Source organism: Oncorhynchus keta, unplaced genomic scaffold, assembly GCF_023373465.1.
Source record: "Oncorhynchus keta strain PuntledgeMale-10-30-2019 unplaced genomic scaffold, Oket_V2 Un_contig_3258_pilon_pilon, whole genome shotgun sequence".
NCBI classification, from domain to species: domain Eukaryota; kingdom Metazoa; phylum Chordata; class Actinopteri; order Salmoniformes; family Salmonidae; genus Oncorhynchus; species Oncorhynchus keta.
Genome location: NW_026287160.1, coordinates 98,044 through 119,960, shown reverse-complemented (window position 1 = coordinate 119,960; position 21,917 = coordinate 98,044). Strand labels below are relative to the sequence as shown.

The following is a 21,917-nucleotide window of genomic DNA, read 5'->3' as shown; positions in this document are numbered from 1 at the left end:
ACCGTTCTCTCCCTCATACAGAGACACCATGAATACCGTTCTCTCTCTCTCATACAGAGACACCATGAATACCGTTCTCTCTCCTCATACAGAGACACCATGAATACCGTTCTCTCTCTCTCTCATACAGAGACACCATGAATACCGTTCTCTCAGAGACACCATGAATACCGTTCTCTCTCATACAGAGACACCATGAAGACACCATTCTTCTCTCCCTCTCATACAGAGACACCATGAATACCGTTCTCTCTCTCCATACAGAGACACCATGAATACTGTTCTCTCTCTCTCCATACAGAGACACCATGAATACCGTTCTCTCTCTCATGACAGAGACACCATGAATACCGTTCTCTCTCTCCATACAGAGACACCATGAATACTGTTCTCTCTCTCTCATACAGAGACACCATGAATACCGTTCTCTCATACAGAGACACCATGAATACCGTTCTCATACAGAGACACCATGAATACCGTTCTCTCTCTCTCATACAGAGACACCATGAATACCGTTCTCTCTCTCATACAGAGACACCATGAATATCGTTCTCTCGTTCTCTCTCTACAGACCTCTTCTCGTTGCCATAAGACTTCTGTGCCACTTTAGCGTGTAGTATGAGTAAGGTCTGGTCTCCCCTCTCCTTCAGGTAGTTTCTCATGGCCTCTCTACAGGGGGAAAAACACAACGTTCAGACAACATTTATTTAACACAATCAAACAACAACGTTCTGTCGACAACTTCACAGTTGGGGTACAGAGCTACATAGAGGCACTGGGGTAGAGCTACATAGAGGCACCGGGGTACAGAGCTACATAGAGGCACTCGGGTACAGAGCTACATAGAGGCACTCGGGTACAGAGCTACATAGAGGCACGGGGGTACAGAGCTACATAGAGGCACCGGGGTACAGAGCTACATAGAGGCACCGGGGTACAGAGCTACATAGAGGCACAGAGCTACATAGAGGCACAGAGCTACATAGAGGCACAGAGCTACATAGAGGCACAGAGCTACATAGAGGCACAGAGGTTACATAGAGGCAGGTAGCTACATAGAGGCACAGAGCTACATAGAGGCACCGGGGTACAGAGCTACATAGAGGCACAGAGCTACATAGAGGCACCGGGGTACAGAGCTACATAGAGGCACTGGGGTACAGAGCTACACAGAGGCACCGGGGTACAGAACCACACAGAGGCACTGGGGTACAGAGCTACATAGCGGCACCAGGGGTACAGAGCCACCGTGCTTTTACACCTGCATTGTTTGCTGTTTGGGGTTTTAGGCTGGGTTTCTGTACAGCACTTTGAGATATCAGTTGATGTACGAAGGGCTATATAAATAAATTTGATTTGATTTGGGTACAGAGCCACATAGATTCCCCGGGGTATAGACCACACAGAGGCAGGTAGCCTAGTGGTTAGAGGAGGCAGGTAGCCTAGTGGTTAGAGGAGGCAGGTAGCCTAGTGGTTAGAGGAGGCAGGTAGCCTAGTGGTTAGAGGAGGCAGGTAGCCTGGTGGTTAGAGGAGGCAGGTAGCCTAGTGGTTAGAGGAGGCAGGTAGCCTAGTGGTTAGAGGAGGCAGGTAGCCTAGTGGTTAGAGGAGGCAGGTAGCCTAGTGGTTAGAGGAGGCAGGTAGCCTAGTGGTTAGAGGAGGCAGGTAGCCTAGTGGTTAGAGGAGGCAGGTAGCCTAGTGGTTAGAGGAGGCAGGTAGCCTAGTGGTTAGAGCGTTGGGCCAGTAACCGAAAGGTTGCTAAATCGAAACCCAGAGCTGACAAGGTAAAAAAGTTCTGTGCTTCTGCCCCTGAACAAGGCAGTTAACAACCCCCCTAGACATCATTGTAAATAAGAATATATTCATAACTGACTTGCCTGGTTACATAAAAATAAATAAATGCTCTTAGACACTTGAGTTGCAGTATGAATGGTGTGTATATAGAAACGGGTGTAAAATAAATCATATGGCAAAGTGGAAGAAATGAATGTGGATAAGTGGCTCTACACCGTAGTAATACAAACGCTGTGGAGGTGGATGTTTCTCACGTTTAAATGAGACTGACGAGTTATGAAACGTGTGGTGGGGACGTTTCCTTACCTCGTCAGGCGCTGCGGTGGAGCTTGCTCACCAAACTTCCTGTTGAAGAAAACAAAACAAGGTACTTTTCTATCAGCTCCACATTATACTAGATAAAGTTTAATTATAAAGTTGTCACAATTCTAGCAAACACCATGACTATTAACAGGTGAGTGTTACCATGAAAAAAAACACACAGTATATTTGAATTATACTGCAGGTGGCATAGTGAACGATTCAAATCAGTGAAGTTAAAACTAACTTTGTTGCCAGTTTTTTGTCGGACAAATGCGACTTAATACTGTCTTTGTTACTTTACATGATTAGTAAAAATGAAATAGGCAACATTGAACAAATATAAAAACATTGTTTAATTGAACTCAGCAAATACACAATGACTAGGTGATCTGGACATAAAATGTAGCTAAAATAAATAAAATAGTTAGATATATTATTACTGGCGGATAAAAGAGGTAGTTAGTTGGCTAGCTTTTCGTTGTGGCTAGCTAACACCGCACTTAACATTGACACAAAAGTAGCAATAAGTGCGCGACGCCAATTTAAAAAAGCACTTTCAAAGCTATCTGGTAAACAAAAACGAGTGTAACAAAGTGGTTAGGAAACTCAAGTTACGCAAAAAAACAATAAAGTTAACTTTTTAAACGGTTCTTTCCTTCATATATATATATATTTTTATTTGTTGCTCTGAATTTCAACACTTACCCCGTCACAACGGGCGCCATTTTCCACTGGAACTTCTAAAGTCCCAACAATCGCGAGATCTCAAATCCATTCCCACCGCCGCTGGAACAAACACAACGAACAGAAGAACGGGAACAGATATAAACGAGAGTAGAAAAAAGAAGGGAGAGGAGAGGCGGACAGAGGGCAGACGCCACAACAGCCGTGGGAAAGTTGCGAAATCGCGCGAGAATAGAAAAACTCTCACAATAGACAAGAATGGGGTTGAACTCGATCTATCGCGAGATTATGCTCGGTTTTTTTTTCTCCCACGGTGAAACTGTAACTCGATTCCCACGCTTTTATAACCCATAAACTACAGTAGAGTGGTTGCTTTAGGAGTGAAGTTACACCTCAAAGCATAATTGTAGCCTAAACTGTAGATTAAAATGTTATTCACAAAGTGAAGATGATATTAGTTTGCATTTACCAGTGAATTGGGATTGGAGTGCAGAGTTAGTTAACCCTGTGAGCCGAAAATACAATTTGCTTGATTACAAAAAAACAACTCACTGTTAAAACTATACCTCATTTCAAATTAAGACAACTAGATTCATATTATTTTATTAATTGCGTTCACCAGATGGCACTCATATAACATAGAAACCCAGTGCTTCACAATAAATCTCACTGGGTGTGCACATTTTGGTTCCAGCCCAGCACAAACATACCCGATTCAACTAAACAACGGATTTTGTCACTAGTTGATGGAAACAACGTTGTAAAGTAAGAACAAAACGGCACAAGGACTATACGCAAAAAGATCACATGTAATAGATTATATTATATTAAAATAAAATAATTTAATGGAATCACATGGGATATTCAAATGTCTAAAACAATAACAAAAGGGAAAGAATGTCAGGATGTAAATGGGACTTTATTCACTATATAGTGGTGCCTGCTACTTCTGACCAGGACCAATAGGGCTTTATTCACTATATAGTGTAACCTGCTACTTCTGACCAGAACCAATAGGGCTTTATTCACTATATAGTGTAGCCTGCTACTTCTGACCAGGACCAATAGGGCTTTATTCACTATATAGTGTAACCTGCTAGTTCTGACCAGGACCAATAGGGCTTTATTCACTATATAGAGTAGCCTGCTCCTTCTGACCAGGACCAATAGGGCTTTATTCACTATATAGTGTAACCTGCTACTTCTGACCAGAACCAATAGGGCTTTATTCACTATATAGTGGCTTCTGACCAGGACCAATAGGGCTTTATTCACTATATAGTGTAGCCTGCACTTCTGACCAGGACCAATAGGGCTTTATTCACTATATAGTGTAACCTGTGCCAGGACCAATAGAGCTATTCACTATATAGGTCTGACCAGGACCAATAGGGCTTTATTCACTATATAGGGAATAGGGTTTATTCACAATATAGTGGAGCCTGCTACTTCTGACTAGGACCAAAGGGCTCTGGTCTAAAGTAACTATGTAGGGAATAGGGTGCCATAGGGCTCTGGTCTAAAGTAGTGCACTAAGTAGGGAATAGGGTGCCATAGGGCTCTGGTCTAAAGTATTGCACTAAATAGGGTAGGGTGCCATAGGGCTCTGGTCTAAAGTAGTGCACTATATAAGGAATATGGTCCCATAGGGCTCTGGTCTAAAGTAGTGCACTATATAAGAAATATGGTGCCATAGGGCTCTGGCTTAAAGTAGTGCACTAAATACGGAATAGGGTGCCATTTGGAACAAGCTTTATTTACATTTGAGTCATTTAGCAGACGCTCCCCACTGAGCACAGACAGTCTAATTCAACGTCTATTGCGCGTGGGTTCAAAGTAATTTAATTGAAATGACGTGGTAACAACATTGATTCAACCAGTGTATGCCCAGTGGGTCTTACCCTGAATGAATAACAACAGTGAGTGAATACATTTTTCTATTTATTTAATATGTTGTTTGTTTGTTGGTACTGTATTAAATAGCACTGCTAGTCGTCTTTGGTCGCATTTAAAAGATATCGATACAATTTATTCACAATGATGAAAAGTACACATATCACATTATTTCCATGAGCTTAAGGTCGATACATGTTCATTTTTTTTTTTACAGTTTAATTCATTAACCACACGGTTAAAAACACAAATACTAGTACTTGGGTGAAGGATTCAGTATCAGAAGTTTACAGTCGTCTGAATTTGGTATAAATCATCAATCAGTGTTGCATGAATAGTTGTGCCCTGCCATTCTTTGTGCTCATTTACATATCATACAATACAATTACCTAAAAGAAAGTCCTAAATTACATCCTAAAATGGTACCCTTTGTAGTGCACTCCTTTCTGACCAGGACCCATATGGCTCTGGTTAAAAGTAGTGCACTATAAAAAGAGAATAAGGTGCTATTTGGGACTTAAACTTGTTTTTTTTTCCATCTGTAGAGTTTTGACACAATGCTTATTATGTTCATATGGAGGGTCATTCCACGAAATAAGGTCCTTTTGCATCCCTTTTATATTTTAAGTAGATTTTTTTTTAGAAAAAGCCTGTTATATTAAATGAAGCTCCCTTTTAATATAGACCACATGGAAAATTCAATCTGATTGTTTGGGGCAAAACAAACTAAATGCGTGGTGCCCCCCCCCCCTTCTGATTTTGACAGCTGGTGAGTTATTTCTACAATATTACTTTTTTTTTTTACATGAATAAAGACTCGTTGTTAAAGTGACATAATTCTGCATTGACCCCCCCCTTTGCACCCACTGCGACTTCTTCTAGGAAGATTAACTGTCTTAAAACCCCCCAAAAATGTCTCCCAGGTTTTCACCATCATTGTAAAGCCTTAGTTATTTTTGTTATTTTGACAAAAAAAGTAATTTTCAAGATTATTTAGGGATTAAATTAACTGTCCCTCATTTTAAAGTCAACCCCTGTTATTAAAATGAGTCTTCAGTTCACATAGGGCAAAATTATTATTTTATTTATTTTTTTTTTCAAAAAGAGAACATTGAACATCTAATAGTCAAATCATGTAAAATCAGGTGAGCTGGTTTTAGTTTTTATGGCCATTTTCTGGCGTTTTGTGGTGGAAAACTGAGCGTGTCGAGCATCACAAGTCAACCCTGTTACCCATAGACAGACAGGCTAGAAATGTTTTAACAATTAAAAAAATGTTGAGGTGATTCTTGCATTTAAAAATGGCCACTCCCTGTTGCACACAAGCTTTCCTTCTACCGTCACAATGGGATTTATGGCAGATATACAGATGAGTTCATCAACCCGGTTAGTTTAGTTGGCATTGAATAGGCACCTACTGTAGTACTCTTGAGATGGGAAAACATGTGATTATGTTGAATATGTGCTCTTTATGACAGAATATTAAAATTAGGTGAAATCAAAGTTTTTTTGTTTTTTTTTACACTTCTGAAAAAGGCACTGAATTTGTGGAATGACCCATGAAATGTACACATACAGATAGGTTTGCGGTTGGTTCAGCCATCATTCATTTCCTCGATGACTTTGGCAATAAAAATACAAATTAATAAAGACAATGTCATTAATTAGTACAAGTTATTTCAACTGTCTGGCATTGGTTGTTTCAGTCCCAAGAGGACAGGTGCTCGTACAACTGTCTGGCATTGGTTGTTTCAGTCCCAAGAGAACAGGTGCTCGTACAACTGTCTGGCATTGGTAGTTTCAGTCCCAAGAGAACAGGTGCTCGTACAACTGTCTGGCATTGGTAGTTTCAGTCCCAAGAGAACAGGTGCTCGTACAACTGTCTGGCATTGGTAAGTCCCAGTGGAATGATTGGTTGTTTCCCCAAGAGAACAGGTGCCCAACTGTCTGGTACTCCCAAGTGATTGGTAGTTTCAGTCCCAAGAGGACAGGTGCTCGTACAACTGTCTGGCATTGGTAGTTTCAGTCCCAAGAGGACAGGTGCTCGTACAACACATTTGTATTATCCATGGTACACTATTCCATACCGGTTTGGCTGTACACTCCATTTTTTTTTTTTTTTTGTGAAGTCCAGTTTGATCCCACATCCCAGTGACCTCTGACCTGTGTGTCCGTAGTTACAGTGTAGCGTAGACCAGAGCCTGTAGCATTGTTTCCATCAACTCTACTTTCTTGAACTGTATTTTTGGTTACGGGCTCGTATGTAAACATTTCACGGTAAGGTCCACCATGCCTGTTGTATTCAGCATTTCACGGCCTGTTGTATTCAGCATTTCACGGTAGGTCCACCACGCCTGTTGTATTTGGCGCATTCAGTGATTTCACGGTAGTCCAACATTTGATTTGATGTTGTATTCAGCATTTCACGGTAGGTCACCACGCCTGTTGTATTCAGCATTTCACGGTAAAATTTCATGGTAATCCACCACGCCTGTTGTTTCTTTCACGTTGTATTCAGGTCCACCACGCCTGTTGTATTCAGCATTTCACGGTAGGTCCACCACGCCTGTTGTATTCAGCATTTCACGTAAGGTCCACCACGCCTGTTGTATTCCCAGACCAGCCTTTTCCTGTCTCTTGTATACAATCCCAGACCAGCCTTTTCCTGATGATTGTTTCCTTCTCAAAAACATTAGCGTCAAGCAAGGAGAGCACACGAGGAAAGGAAACAAAGAGAGGAAACACTTTTCTAGACTATTCCCTTTTTTTTAAAAAGGAAGCTGGAGAAAGGATACAAGGAATTGATGAAAGACAAGTGAAATGCAACACAGACGAAAGATCTTCAAAGACACAAGGAATTGAGGAGACTATTGAGATACGGCCCTGCTCGACATCTCCCAGTGAGTAGATCGTTGATTAAAGAACAGAAGGAATTGAGGAGACTATTGAGATACGGCCCAGCTCGACATCTCCCAGTGAGTGGATCATTGGTTAAAGGACACAAGGAATTGAGGAGACTATTGAGATACGGCCCAGCTCGACATCTCCCAGTGAGTGGATCATTGGTTAAAGGACACAAGGAATTGAGGAGAGTAGATCCTTCAGAAAGACCTGAGAAAATACTTATGAGACGCAGCCCAGGCCCCTTCAGACCTTCCCCCTAAATCTTTAGAGGACTTGAAGAAAGACACTTTGAAACGCGTCCTGGCCCTCTAGATCTTCCAGAAGATGTTCTTCCGGTACAGCAGGAAGGAGATGAGGACCCAGCAGGAAGTGGCCAATAGGTTCTGGGTCAGGTGCTCTGCGTGGGATTGGCTGTCGGCCATGCGCCAGCGAAACGGGAAGTACTCCTCCAGGACCTCGTGGCCCACGTACACCAGGATGGAGTTCATACCTGGGGTCAAAAGTCAGGATTAGAGCACAGGGGTCAAGGTCAGGATTAGAACACAGGGGTCAAAGGTCAGGATTCGAGCACAGGAGTCAAAGGTCAGGATTCGAGCACAGGGGTCAAAGGGATTGTTCAGGGAGTTGCGTAAACATTATTATTTTTTTAAAGATGGAAATGTATAGTTTAGAACAGACGGGATTCTTCCGTCAATGCAGAATAGGGATCGTTGTCAGATCTACGCGTTATATTTCAATCTGCATATATAGAAATGTATCTAAAAAAAAATGTACAAAGCAGAGGTGCTGACAGAGCTAGTTCTCACCGGGGTAGTAGAAGGGTGCCCCAGACCACCACCTCTTCACATCTACTGTGTAGTAGATCAACACCAGGAGCAGCAGGGCAAAACACGCCAGGGTGGTCACGTAGGAGAGAGACCTGACAGACAACTCAGAGGTCGGTAATTCCACACTATTAACACGGATGGTTCCAGTATCGCTATTCCATGGTAACTAAATAAAAAACACAAAGAGCTAAACTGTTTGGTGCTTTAAAAACCGTCTGGATGTAAAATATGGGGTGTTATAGCTTGGAAAATAAATACAATGTGACTCCGGATGACATAATGATGTTTGTTTCCAACACCAGGGCTGTTTCCCAACACCAGGGCTGTTTCCCAACACCAGGGCTGTTTCCCAACACCAGGGCTGTTTCCCAACACCAGGGCTGTTTCCCAACACCAGGGCTGTTTCCCAACACCAGGGCTGTTTCCCAACATCAGGGCTGTTTCCCAACACCAGGGCTGTTTCCCAACATCAGGGCTGTTTCCCAACATCAGGGCTGTTTTCCAACATCAGGGCTGTTTTTCAACATAATGATGTTTGTTTCCCAACACCAGGGCTGTTTCCCAACATCAGGGCTGTTTTTCAACATAATGATGTTTGTTTTTCAACATCAGGGCTGTTTTCCAACATCAGGGCTGTTTGTTTCCAACATCAGGGCTGTTTCCCAACATAATGATGTTTGTTTCCAACATCAGGGCTGTTTTCCAACATCAGGGCTGTTTCCCAACATCAGGGCTGTTTTCCAACATAATGATGTTTGTTTCCAACATCAGGGCTGTTTTCCAACATAATGATGTTTGTTTCCAACATCAGGGCTGTTTCCCAACATCAGGGCTGTTTCCCAACATAATGATGTTTGTTTCCCAACATCAGGGCTGTTTCCCAACATCAGGGCTGTTTCCCAACAAACATCAGGGCTGTTTTCCAACATCAGGGCTTGTTTTCCAACATCAGGGCTTGTTTTCCAACATCAGGGCTTGTTTTCCAACATCAGGGCTGTTTTCCAACATCAGGGCTGTTTTCCTAAAGAAGGTAACTCAGCTTTGTTTCCTGTTTTCTTGCCACGACAGTAACGAGTATTGTCCCGGCCCTACTAGGAAATATCAAGGGCCAGTTTCCCGCACACAGATTAGCCTAAAAGTAGTCCTGGACCAAGAAACATACTCAATGAAAAGTCGCCATTCAAAGTGCTCTTTAGTCCAGGACTAGATTTAAACCAGTGTCCAGGAAACTGTCCCTGAGAGTGTTAAACTGCATTATAAGAGGTCTGGTCTTCTTACCATAGATTCTTGTTGATGGGGATGAAGCCTTCATTTAGTGAACATTTGGTCAGAACGGCTGATGTGATTCCCTGGAGAGATAAACATTTAGATACATCATCACGCTGACAAGGGACATACAGGCACGGTGAAGACGGAAATACTGTGTTACTATGTCTCAGTGTTGTCATAAGGAGGGAGACATATGGAGAGGTTTAGTCTGATAAAAGATGCAATATACCAAAGCTGCGTGATAGACCAAGGCTGCCCGACAGACCAAGGCTATCTAGCAAGGCTGCATGATCGACCAAGGCTGTACCAAGGCTGCGTGATCGACCAAGGCTGCCCGACAGACCAAGGCTGTACCAAGGCTGCGCGACAGACCAAGGCTGTGCGACAGACCGAGGCTGTACCAAGGCTGCCCGACAGACCGAGGCTGTACCAAGGCTGCCCGACAGACCAAGGCTGAAGCGACAGACCAAGGCTATATACCAAACAGCTAATACAGTAACGACAAACAGCAACGTGGTCGTCTCACCAGAACCAGGCTCCATATGAGGAACCGGGCCATTATACTGGAATGCTGATCCTTGTAGTGGAGGAGAATCTTTCCTGCCTGGATTCAGATATCAGGGACAAAAAAATGGACCCTCAAAGTTAATCCCATTTACTACATTAGACTGATCCATTCAGTTAGGCTGAAACATGCAACTCCACGTCTGCAATTACACACATCGGTCTAGTAGTGTAGAAACAGAACCACTGGAAAGAACATGTGAGAGAAACACAGATTAGTTTGGATGCAGAGAAGGAGTGTTGAGAGAGAGACAGCGAGAGAAACAGACCGCAAGAAAGACAGACAAGACAGACAGACAGCGAGAGAAACACACCGCAAGAAAGAGACAAGACAGACAGACAGCAGCGAGAAACAGAAACAGACAGACGCAAGAAACAGAGAAGAAAAGAGACAAGACAGACAGACAGCGACAGACAGCGAGAGAAACACACCGCAAGAAAGAGACAAGACAGACAGACAGCGAGAGAAACACACCGCAAGAAAGAGACAAGACAGATAGAGAAACAGATACAGCAAAAGACAGAGAGACTAGTTTGGATGCAGAGAAGGAGTGTTGAGAGAACCAGAGACAGCAAAAGAAAGAGACAACAGAGACAGCTGACAGAGCGAGATAGTGAATGATAATTGCAGTGACCTGTAGTCCCAGGAAAGCCATGAGGACAGAGTTGATGCTGCCAAGGACTCCCTCTGGGTCAAAGGGCAGGTGAGACTTGTAGATCACCTGAAAAATGAACGCGCCACGTTACGAAAGAACCAAACCACCTGCAGAAAGTGTTTTTTTATCTTTGTTGCCCGTTTCACTCACCCGCGAGGAAGGTGTTTGGTAGATGTGGTTCTCTCCCAGTAGCCAACGGTCTACATATCCAGCTGCCCCCCCGGTGCAGTTTGGGTACTGGCCCATGTCCCCAATACCACCTGGGCCCAAATAACCACTAAGGAGAGAGAAGATGATGGTGAGTAGAGGATTTATCTCCTACTTCCGACCACCTCCAGCCACCCTCAGACTCATGGACATGCATTAACTCATATATGAACTATATCATCGTCCGTCAACAGTACAACTGAAGGCAACTACTGTCAGACGAGGCAGATGGAAAAACTCAGACCGTTTTTTGAGGGGGTCGGAAAATCATCTCCGTTGTGTTGGATTCGATATTGATTCGATTGATTCTATTCGATATTGATTCGATATTAATTCGATTCGATATTAATTTGATATTAATTCGATTCGATATTAATTTGATATTGATTCGATATTGATTCGATTCGATATTGATAGAGAAGAAGCATGGAATATTGGGAGTGAAAGAGACTGGGTTTTATGTCAGAAGTGAATGGTTCTCTGTATAGAAAGACAGATTGGCTGTGGAATGTGTTGGGTGGGATGGGAGCAGAGCACTGTGTTGATACCAGTGAGACAGACGGGCATCTGTGGATGAGATGAAGGAGGGGTTGAGGTCAGGAGGTCAGGACAGATTCTCTTAAGAGAGTAATTAATAAGGGTTTGGGGACCTGTTTCTCTCTTCCTGTAGAACCATAAGGTGTAAGGATTGGAGAGGAGGAGGAGAGTCTTAGGTGGGATATAAGTATCTGTGATGTGAGAAATGTTGGGTTGTCTGAATTACAGCTGTAATTTGGGGAGAATTAAACCTGGTTAAAGATGATCTAGTGTCCGTGAGTTATTTACTCTGAACAATAACAACCTAACAGTTGAATTTTTTTTATTTAACTAGGCTTTATTTAACTAGGCTGCCTGTTCAGGGGCAGAACGACAGATTTGTACCTTGTCAGCTCGGGGTTAACTGCCTGTTAACACGCTCTAACCACTAGGTTAACACGCTCTAACCACTAGGTTAACACGGACAACAGAACCACTAGACAGAACCACTTTGTACCTTGTCAGCTCGGGGTTTGAACTTGCAACCTTCCGGTTACTAGTCCAACGCTCTTAACCACTAGAACTACCCTGCCGCCGTTGTCATTCATCCTGCGACAGACTACCCTGCCTGCTCATTCATCCTGCGACTGAATCTGTGTCGTCTCAACGTGTTCACGGCCATAGTCTTCCCTCTGAACTCACCTTGGGCAGTCAGGAACAGGGAGCAGGAAGGTGAGACAGAGCCACACGGTTTCCAAGACGACCACACACAGCCAGGCTGGCCAGTAGAGCAGGAACTCACGAGCAGAGTACCACCAAGCATCCTGGGTAAAAACACAAAACACCACCAAAACAAAAACAAGCATTTTGGTCACTATGGAAACAACACCAACCAGCAGACAGCTCAACATTAACACCAAGTGAAATGGAAGGCTGGTCTGACCACGGGGTCATAAGGCCGGTCTGACCACGGGTTATAAGGGGTCATAAGGCCGGTCTGACCACGGGGTCATAAGGCTGGTCTGACCACGGGGTCATAAGTCTGACCACGGGGTTAAGGCTGGTCTGACCACGGGGTTAGGGTTATAAGGCTGGTCTGACCACGGGGTTAGGGTCTACCAGGCTGGTCTGACCACGGGGTAAGGCTGGTCTGACCACGGGGTCATAAGGCTGGTCTGACCACGGGGTCATAACCACGGGGTCATAAGGCTGGTCTGACCACGGGGTCATAAGGCTGGTCTGACGGGGTCATCTGACCACGGGGTTAGGGTTATAAGGCTGGTCTGACCACGGGGTCATAAGGCGGTCTGACCACGGGGTCATAAGGCTGGTCTGACCACGGGGTCATAAGGCTGGTCTGACCACGGGGTTAGGGTTATAAGGCTGGTCTGACCACGGGGTTATAAGGCCGGTCTGACCACGGGGTTAGGTCATAAGGCTGGTCTGACCACGGGGTCATAAGGCTGGTCTGACCACGGGGTCATTATAGGCGGTCTGACCACGGGGTCATAAGGGACGGGGTCATAAGGCTGGTCTGACCACGGGGTTAGGGTTATAAGGCCGGTCTGACCACGGGGTTATAAGGCGGTCTGACCAGGCGGTCTGACCACGGGGTCATAAGGCCGGTCTGACCACGGGGTCATAAGGCCGGTCTGACCACGGGGTCATAAGGCCGGTCTGACCACGGGGTCATAAGGCGGTCTGACCACGGGGGTCATAAGGCCGGTCTGACCACGGGGTCATAAGGCGGTCTGACCACGGGGTCATAAGGCCGGTCTGACCACGGGGTCATAAGGCCTGACCACGGGGTCATAAGGCCGGTCTGACCACGGGGTCATAAGGCCGGTCTGACCACGGGGTCATAAGGCCGGTCTGACCACGGGGTCATAAGGCCGGTCTGACCACGGGGTCATAAGGCGGTCTGACCCGCGGGGTCATAAGGCGGTCTGACGGGGTCATAAGGCCGGTCTGACCACGGGGTCATAAGGCCGGTCTGACCACGGGGTCATAAGGCCGGTCTGACCACGGGGTCATAAGGCCGGTCTGACCACGGGGTCATAAGGCCGGTCTGACCACGGGGTCATAAGGCCGGTCTGACCACGGGGTCATAAGGCCGGTCTGACCACGGGGTCATAAGGCCGGCCTGACCACGGGGTTATAAGGCTGGTCTGACCACGGGGTTAGGGTTATAAGGCTGGTCTGACCACGGGGTCATAAGGCCGGTCTGACCACGGGGTCATAAGGCCGGTCTGACCACGGGGTCATAAGGCTGGCCTGACCACGGGGTCATAAGGCTGGCCTGACCACGGGTCATAAGGCTGGCCTGACCACGGGGTCATAAGGCTGGTCTGACCACGGGGTTATAAGGCTGGTCTGACCACGGGGTTATAAGGCTGGTCTGACCACGGGGTTATAAGGCTGGTCTGACCACGGGGTTATAAGGCTGGTCTGACCACGGGGTTATAAGGCTGGTCTGACCACGGGGTTATAAGGCTGGTCTGACCACGGGGTTATAAGGCTGGTCTGACCACGGGGTTATAAGGCTGGTCTGACCACGGGGTTATAAGGCTGGTCTGACCACGGGGTTATAAGGCTGGTCTGACCACGGGGTTATAAGGCTGGTCTGACCACGGGGTTATAAGGCCGGTCTGGGTAGGTTGTCCAGGTTGTTTCTGACCACACACAGATCCAGACATGGTTATAACATGGTTACGTGTGTTATAACAGTATAATAACCGTTTATTACAGAGGTCCTGTTCATGCTATGAGTATATAATGAGATGTATTCTGAGACTGACCACAGGAAGGTTGTCCAGGCTGTTCCAGGCCACACAGAGGTCCAGAGAGACCACCACTAGATAGGAGAAGGCCAGACGCTGAAGCACGCCAGGGATACGCAGGGAGTCCCATGATACTGTAGTGTACACACACACATACACACAGTTTAGAAGAGTGAAACATTGTAAAGGAGTGAGCACGTGTGTGTCTGTACGTAAGTGTGTGTGTGTACGTGTATGTGCGTGTGTGTACGCGTTTGTACGTGTGCGTGTACTGACGTGGTCCCTGGCAGTAGTTGGGGTTGATGATGAGGAGTCCTATGAGGAAGAGCTGAACACTCCTCCAGACTGCCTTGGTGAACAGAGAGAAACGTGACAAACCACATCGCAGGGCTGAGCTGACAGACAGGGATATAGATGTGCCCATGATGAACACAAACCTGAGAGAGACACACAGAGAGAGACACAGTGTGAGACACAGAGAAACACAGAGATACAGAAATAGACACACAGAGAGAGACACAGTGTGAGACACAGAGAAACACAGAGATACAGAAATAGACACACAGAGAGAGACACAGTTCACTAGAGACACAGAGAGAACACAGAGACACAGAAATAGACACACAGAGAGACACACAGAGAGACACACAGAGACACAGAAATAGACACACAGAGGCAGACAGAGAGACACACAGAGAGAGACACACAGAGAGAGACACACAGAGAGACACACAGAGAGACACTGAGAGACACACAGAGGCACTTCACTACACACAGAGAGACACAGAGAGACACACAGAGAGACACACAGAGAGAGACACACACACAGAGAGACACACAGAGAGAGACACATAGAGACACACAGAGACACACTAGAGGCACACAGAGACACACAGAGACACACTTCACTAGAGACACACACAGAGAGACACACAGAGAGACACACTTCACTAGAGGCACACAGAGAGACACACAGTTTCCTCCTCTGGAGCAAAGTTAGATTTCCTCAATAAAAAGACGATACATTTAGTCTTTAAATACAAAATATAAAAACTGATATTACCAGGGAAAGACCAAATCAGCAACTGTGAGTCCTGTGGATGGAGAGAGACAGAGAGACAGAGAGACAGAGAGACAGAGAGAGACAGAGAGAGACAGAGAGAGAGAGAGACAGAGAGAGAGAGAGAGACACAGAGAGAGAGAGAGAGAGAGAGAGAGAGAGACAGAGAGACAGAGAGACAGAGAGACAGAGAGAGACAGAGAGAGACAGAGAGAGAGAAACAATAGTCATTTTAACAACGCAGTATTGTTGAATCTCCGGGACCCCGCTAAAAACCACTAGAAGTGTGGACCTAACATTTTCATATTCAGAATGGAGGGACTCACCGTTCCAGCTCTCGTGTCTGAAGAACCAGTACCTCCCTCCTCCGTAGTTCACAAACACCATGATGACCAGGGACAGCCCTCTGAAAGTGTCCAGGGATCGGAGCCTCCGGCTGGGGGTGGCGGGGGTGGGGAGGATGGTGTCTGTGGCCGTCTCCACCGTCCTGCATGGAAACCCCAGGTCCTAGGAGGAAAGAGGAAATGAAGTCAAAAAGGTGTTAGTGCTGGGTGGGAACAAAGCCTGCATACCCTGTATAGTATTAGCTCTCCAGGATATCGAACAATGCTTTAGGAGCATAGTTCAGCCACGTTGAGAAGAAAATATAACTCTGAACCCAACAAAAGAACACTAAAACCCCCTCAACCCCAGCGGCCCCTCCCCACGATCGACCCCCTGCCCCCGATCGACCCCTGCCCCGATCGACCCCTCCCCCAGCGACCCCTCCCCCGATCAACTGTAGCGACCCCTCCCCCGATCAACTGTAGCGACCCCTCCCCCGATCAACTGTAGCGACCCCTCCCCCGATCAACTGTAGCGACCCCTCCCCCCGATCAACTCTAGCGACCCCTCCCCCCCCGATCAACTCTAGCGACCCCTCCCGATCAACTCTAGCGACCCCTCCCCCGATCAACTCTAGCGACCCTCCCCGGTCAACTCTAGCGACCCCTCCCGGTCAACTCTAGCGACCCCTCCCCGGTCAACTCTAGCGACCCCTCCCGGTCAACTCTAGCGACCCCTCCCCCGGTCAACTCTAGCGACCCCTCCCCGATCAACTCTAGCGACCCCTCCCGATCAACTCTAGCGACCCCTCCCCCGATCAACTCTAGCGACCCCTTCCCGATCAACTCTAGCGACCCCTTCCCGATCAACTCTAGCGACCCCTTCCCGATCAACTCTAGCGACCCCTCCCCGATCAACTGTAGCGACCCCTCCCCCCGATCAACTGTAGCGACCCCTCCCCCCGATCAACTGTAGCGACCCCTCCCCCCGATCAACTGTAGCGACCCCTCCCCCGATCAACTGTAGCGACCCCTCCCCCGATCAACTGCAGCGACCCCCTCCGATCAACTGTAGCGACCCCTCCCCCGATCAACTCTAGCGACCCCCCTTCGATCAACTGTAGCGACCCCTCCCCCCGATCAACTGCAAAGACCCCCCTGTTCTAGAACTAAGTCTGGAGACTGAACACCACAGAGACTCACTGAGTTGATGAGCCTCTCAGTTTCCATGGAGTTGCCCAATCGGAACATCAGATTCTGCACCACGTCCAGCCTGTACCATACAAGACATAACCAATCGATTAGGAGAAGCCTCTGATCATCTCTTCACACAAAAAAACGCAAAATGTCAGACTCAAGACAAACGGGATGACATACGGTAACAAACATAGTAAATGGAAACGTGTGTTTATGTTTTCTGAGGTAATCCAAACCTACCCCATGACAGTAGCTCCAATTGCAGACAGTATAGCCAGTCCCGTGAACAACAGAAAGGCCACCATGATGGCTTTAAGGACAGAAAGGCATTTCATTGTTCAAGATAATGGTTTCAGAGCATAAACATAAGTGAGTGAGTGAGTGAGTGAGTGAGTGAGTGAGTGAGTGAGTGAGTGAGTGAGTGTACTCACGCAGGTAGCTGTTGACCGTTTCTGTGTCAGTGATCATGGAACAGTTGACCACTGAGGAGTCGTTCAGGTTCTTGACCCACAGAGAGTAGTTACCATGCTCCCAAAAGTGGTAATGAACCCTGGGGAGGAGACAGGAAACTACTACCAGTGAGTGTTCTTTCTGTAGAAATTCAACATACTTCCTAGATATTGTATTTAATTGAATTATACCCTACAGTCCAAAATCCAGCTGTAGACACTGAGGTCCAATACTTTCAGATCTATAATAAAAGTGTGAGTCCCAAACGGTATCCTTCTCCCTATATAGTGCACTACTTTAGTAGAGCCCTGGTCTAAAGTAGTGCACTATATAGGGAATAGGGCTCTGGTCTAAAGTAGTTCACTATATAGGGAATAGGGCTCTGGTCTAAAGTAGTTCACTATATAGGGAATAGGGCTCTGGTCTAAAGTAGTTCACTATATAGGGAATAGGGCTCTGGTCTAAAGTAGTTCACTATATAGGGAATCGGGCTCTGGTCTAAAGTAGTTCACTATATAGGGAATCGGGCTCTGGTCTAAAGTAGTTCACTATATAGGGAATCGGGCTCTGGTCTAAAGTAGTTCACTATATAGGGAATCGGGCTCTGGTCTAAAGTAGTTCACTATATAGGGAATCGGGCTCTGGTCTAAAGTAGTTCACTATATAGGGAATCGGGCTCTGGTCTAAAGTAGTTCACTATATAGGGAATCGGGCTCTGGTCTAAAGTAGTTCACTATATAGGGAATCGGGCTCTGGTCTAAAGTAGTTCACTATATAGGGAATCGGGCTCTGGTCTAAAGTAGTTCACTATATAGGGAATAGGGCTCTGGTCTAAAGTAGTTCACTATATAGGGAATCGGGCTCTGGTCTAAAGTAGTTCACTATATAGGGAATAGGGCTCTGGTCTAAAGTAGTTCACTATATAGGGAATCGGGCTCTGGTCTAAAGTAGTTCACTATATAGGGAATCGGGCTCTGGTCTAAAGTAGTTCACTATATAGGGAATCGGGCTCTGGTCTAAAGTAGTTCACTATATAGGGAATAGGGCTCTGGTCTAAAGTAGTTCACTATATAGGGAATAGGGCTCTGGTCTAAAGTAGTTCACTATATAGGGAATAGGGCTCTGGTCTAAAGTAGTTCACTATATAGGGAATAGGGCTCTGGTCTAAAGTAGTTCACTATATAGGGTCTGGACATAGGGCCAGGAGTGGTAGTTGGTTAGTTAGTAGTGGTAGTTGGTTAGTTAGTAGTGGTTGTTGGTTAGTTAGTAGTGGTTGTTGGTTAGTTAGTAGTGGTTGTTGGTTAGTTAGTAGTGGTTGTTGGTTAGTTAGTAGTGGTAGTTGGTTAGTTAGTAGTGGTAGTTGGTTAGTTAGTAGTGGTAGGGTTGATCGGTGGTTCCTTACCTGCAGAGTTCCAGGCTGACGGGGCTGCTGTTGAGCTGCAGGGTGATGCCATGCTGTGTGCCCACGGTGAAGTCCACTGAGCTGGGTAAGCCTGGTCCAGGGCCCGCTGGCACCACACCCAGGGGCTGGTACACACACTGGAGCACAGGAGCACAATGACGACAACAGTGTGTGTGTGTGTGTGTGTGTGTGTGTGTGTGTGTGTGTGTGTGTGTGTGTGTGTGTGTGTGTGATACAGCAGTAAAGGTCAGTCTTACCTGATAGCAGTGGTCTGATAGCCAGCTCACAACCATCTCAGCGTCCAGCTCATTGTTCACAGTGAGAGAGGCCTCGTCCATCTTTACTACTGCAGCCTTATGGCGGGGGTGGCATGCTGGAGAGAGAGAGAGAGAGAGAGAGAGAGAGAAAGACAGAGAGAGAGACAGAGAGACACACAGAGAGACACAGAGAAAGAGAGACAGAGAGAGAAAGAGACAGAGAGAGACAGAGAAAGAGAGAGACAGAGAAAGAGAGAGACAGAGAGAAAGAGAGAGAAAGACACACAGAGAGAAAGACACACAGAGAGAAAGACACACAGAGAGAAAGACACACAGAGAGAAAGACACAGAGAGAGAAAGACACAGAGAGAGAGAGAGAGAAAGACACAGAGAGAGAGAGAGAAAGACAGAGAGAGAGAGAAAGCTTGTGAGACACCGCAGATCTGATAAGAATAGTCACACACAGTATTTGATGAGCAGTGGCGTACATAGAGGCTTATATTTACGCTGAGACACACACATATTTCTAGTCTAGATAGACAGTGTACAATGGTCCATCAGTCCAGGCCTACACTGCAGTAGCTGCTTAGTGACTACTACTCTCCTCGTTGTTGACAACCGTTTACACCTCGAATAAAAATTAAACTCCTGCTGTATAGACTATCCTTCAAATATCACTGTCCTCAATTTGGCATGCACAGTACTTACCAGGAAGTCAGCCTCTAAACCAATGTGATCGGTAGCTAGCTAGCCAAGACTAGGCTCAAGTCAACAGCCTCTTTCAGACTGCCGCTGGTTACTGAACCTCAACAGAGGGGAGGGAGGCATGACGTTATGGCTTTCTCACTCTCCCGATATCATGTGATTTATTAATCCGCTTCTCCTCGAAGTGGAATAAATAACTCTCCCCGAGGAGCCGGGAGGTTTAAACGGTGCTGTGATATATATATACGGCTGTTCGCTACACCGGTTGACATTAACTTACACACCATTGTAGTTGATAGGAGATTCCCTAAGTTAGCATTAGCATTAGCTACTGTTGTCGCTCCTTACGACCAGACGAGGAAATGAAACCACCGAATTGAGTCATTTCAATCATTTTGTGGCATAAACTTTTAGACAAAAGAGTGAGTTTTCCTATTGTTTAGCTCGATAACTAACGTTAGCACTGGGAGATAAAAATAAAAAAAACAACTAACACATATCGATTTAATGAACTATTCATCATTTTACTTACAGGGGATTTCTGCCACGCAAATGGCAACCAGCAAAGCAATCACTGCTGGGAAAACCACCTTGTAACGCTTCTCTGGCTGTGCCATGTTGATGTTTTTCTCCCTTCCCTCCCGGTCCCCACCGCCAGAATATGCGCCGTTGTGTTTTTTCTTTATTTTTCCTCTTTCCATAACACTTCCGATCCCACCTTGTTTTCTTTTTACGTGCTAGTGGGAGCGAGGAGGGTCAAAGTACGATTACAGAACGGTGCTGCACGGGAATCGACTCGTGATGAGTGCGAATCTGTGCGATTTCCAGTAGCCGTGCGTGTGTACAATCACTTGGGAAGCCATGTCCATAGTTCTGATGTGTGTGTGTGTGTGTGTGTGTGTGTGTGTGTGTGTGTGTGTGTGTATGTGTATGTGTATGTGTGTGTGTGTGTGTGTGTGTGTGTGTGTGTGTGTGTGTGTGTGTGTGTGTGTGTGTGTGTGTGTGTGTGTGTGTGTGTGTGTGCGCGTTCGTGCAAGTAGAAACACATGTTGACTCAACCTACTTTTAGAGAAAAGCAAATGTCATCCCCCTCTCTTTCATGTTGATGAAATGCTCTATCACTCTGTCATACAGTACCCGCTTTTATGTTATGTTGTCCAAGGCTACCTGGCTAAAATGCTGGCTCGCTCGCATCGCTTCCATTCGTTAGCTATTTAACATTAGCCTTCGACATCTATCTACATATTTAACGTCCATCCTCTCAGGCCAGCGGCGCAACAAAGTATGAATTAATGGTTGGATCAGGATCGTTGTTATAATCATTAGCCAGTATGGATAATTGAGTAAAAATACAAATTGTATCTGAGCAAGAGAGGAGTTGCCATATTTTCCAATAAACCATTTTCCCATAATGTTATCAAGTGAATTAGCTAAGAAGGAATATCGAGGTAGCTTGTAATGACGAAATGAGAAGCAAAATAATAATAATAATTTATTACCAGCAAATGTGACATAATAAAGCATTTGAATATGTCGCAAGAGAAAATAAGATTTGCTTTTATTAAACTCACCAGATGATTATCCATCGATGGATGTCGATTAAACTCCTTTGACTGCTATGATTGTAAATCGATCCCTTTTGCGCATGTGCATAACTACAGATCAATCCGACAGGAGAGTTTGAGTGATGAAAGTTGGACACAGGATCTCGAAATCTCTGAGCAAGAAACACTTGGACGCACTTAAAAATAAAAAAAATAAAAATTATCTTCTGGCAATTGTGCGTTATTAGGCCTATGTGCCAGATGTGAAGAACACAAACTGTCATAAATTGTATATTTTGTGAGATTTACTTTTCTTATCAATAGGTTTATGTTACTGACTAAAATCTTCAATTTTGCCATGGTTTGCTTAGCTAGATGCAGATAGCCTACAGCCTCAGATAGGCCTACCATCTCATGTCAGATAGTAGCCAAGGATAGATGTCAACTGAAAGGTTTAGCAGCATGGTTAGTTCAAATCGACAGACTTCAACTTGGCCGTTAATAATTATATAATAACACAAGGCTACAACAACCATAAACTGACGTCATAGGCATTTGTTTTATTGGTTTGCCAGCTCCTGG

General features: G+C 45.7%; 1 protein-coding gene and 2 long non-coding RNA genes across 6 annotated transcripts; 1 reads left to right on the top strand and 2 right to left on the bottom strand.

Annotated features, from left to right (window-relative positions):
- Positions 1-566: 566 nt before the first annotated feature.
- Positions 567-2,908, bottom strand: LOC127923794 (uncharacterized). The gene is made up of 3 exons (XR_008115386.1): positions 2,803-2,908; positions 2,101-2,139; positions 567-672 (listed from the first exon to the last, which is right to left on the bottom strand). It is a non-coding gene; the product is annotated as an uncharacterized LOC127923794 (long non-coding RNA).
- Positions 2,909-6,195: 3,287 nt separating this feature from the next.
- LOC127923792 (uncharacterized) lies at positions 6,196-7,288 on the top strand. Its single transcript, XR_008115385.1, has 3 exons — positions 6,196-6,541; positions 6,666-6,956; positions 7,193-7,288. It is a non-coding gene; the product is annotated as an uncharacterized LOC127923792 (long non-coding RNA).
- Positions 7,289-7,354: 66 nt separating this feature from the next.
- On the bottom strand, positions 7,355-21,456 carry LOC127923793 (heparan-alpha-glucosaminide N-acetyltransferase-like). Of its 4 annotated transcripts, none has more exons than XM_052507837.1 (17): positions 21,363-21,456; positions 19,087-19,202; positions 18,830-18,966; positions 17,409-17,527; positions 17,218-17,287; positions 16,984-17,053; positions 15,784-15,964; positions 15,461-15,491; positions 14,674-14,834; positions 14,416-14,531; positions 12,320-12,441; positions 11,045-11,171; positions 10,874-10,960; positions 10,201-10,278; positions 9,684-9,754; positions 8,385-8,497; positions 7,355-8,068 (listed from the first exon to the last, which is right to left on the bottom strand). In XM_052507837.1, the coding sequence occupies exons 2-17, from the start codon at positions 19,165-19,167 to the stop codon at positions 7,887-7,889; spliced, it is 1,746 nt and encodes a 581-aa protein (XP_052363797.1). In that variant the 5' UTR covers positions 19,168-19,202; positions 21,363-21,456; the 3' UTR covers positions 7,355-7,886. The 4 variants fall into 4 exon arrangements, with proteins under 4 accessions (XP_052363797.1, XP_052363798.1, XP_052363795.1 ...); XM_052507838.1 differs by lacking the exon at positions 21,363-21,456 and adding an exon at positions 20,324-20,643 and having other exon boundaries at positions 17,409-17,546; XM_052507835.1 differs by lacking the exon at positions 21,363-21,456 and adding an exon at positions 20,324-20,643.
- Positions 21,457-21,917: the final 461 nt, after the last annotated feature.

Bases quoted from the DNA above. Each gene is read 5' to 3' on its own strand.
- LOC127923793 (XM_052507835.1), bottom strand. From the start codon at position 20,492: ATGGAAAGAGGAAAAATAAAGAAAAAACACAACGGCGCATATTCTGGC. The intron at 17,528-18,829 runs GTAAGGAACCAC...TCTCCTCCCCAG, and splicing joins GTCAGCCTGGAACTCTGCAG to GGTTCATTACCACTTTTGGG. The intron at 10,279-10,873 runs GTCACTGCAATT...ATCTGAATCCAG, and splicing joins TGGCTTTCCTGGGACTACAG to GCAGGAAAGATTCTCCTCCA.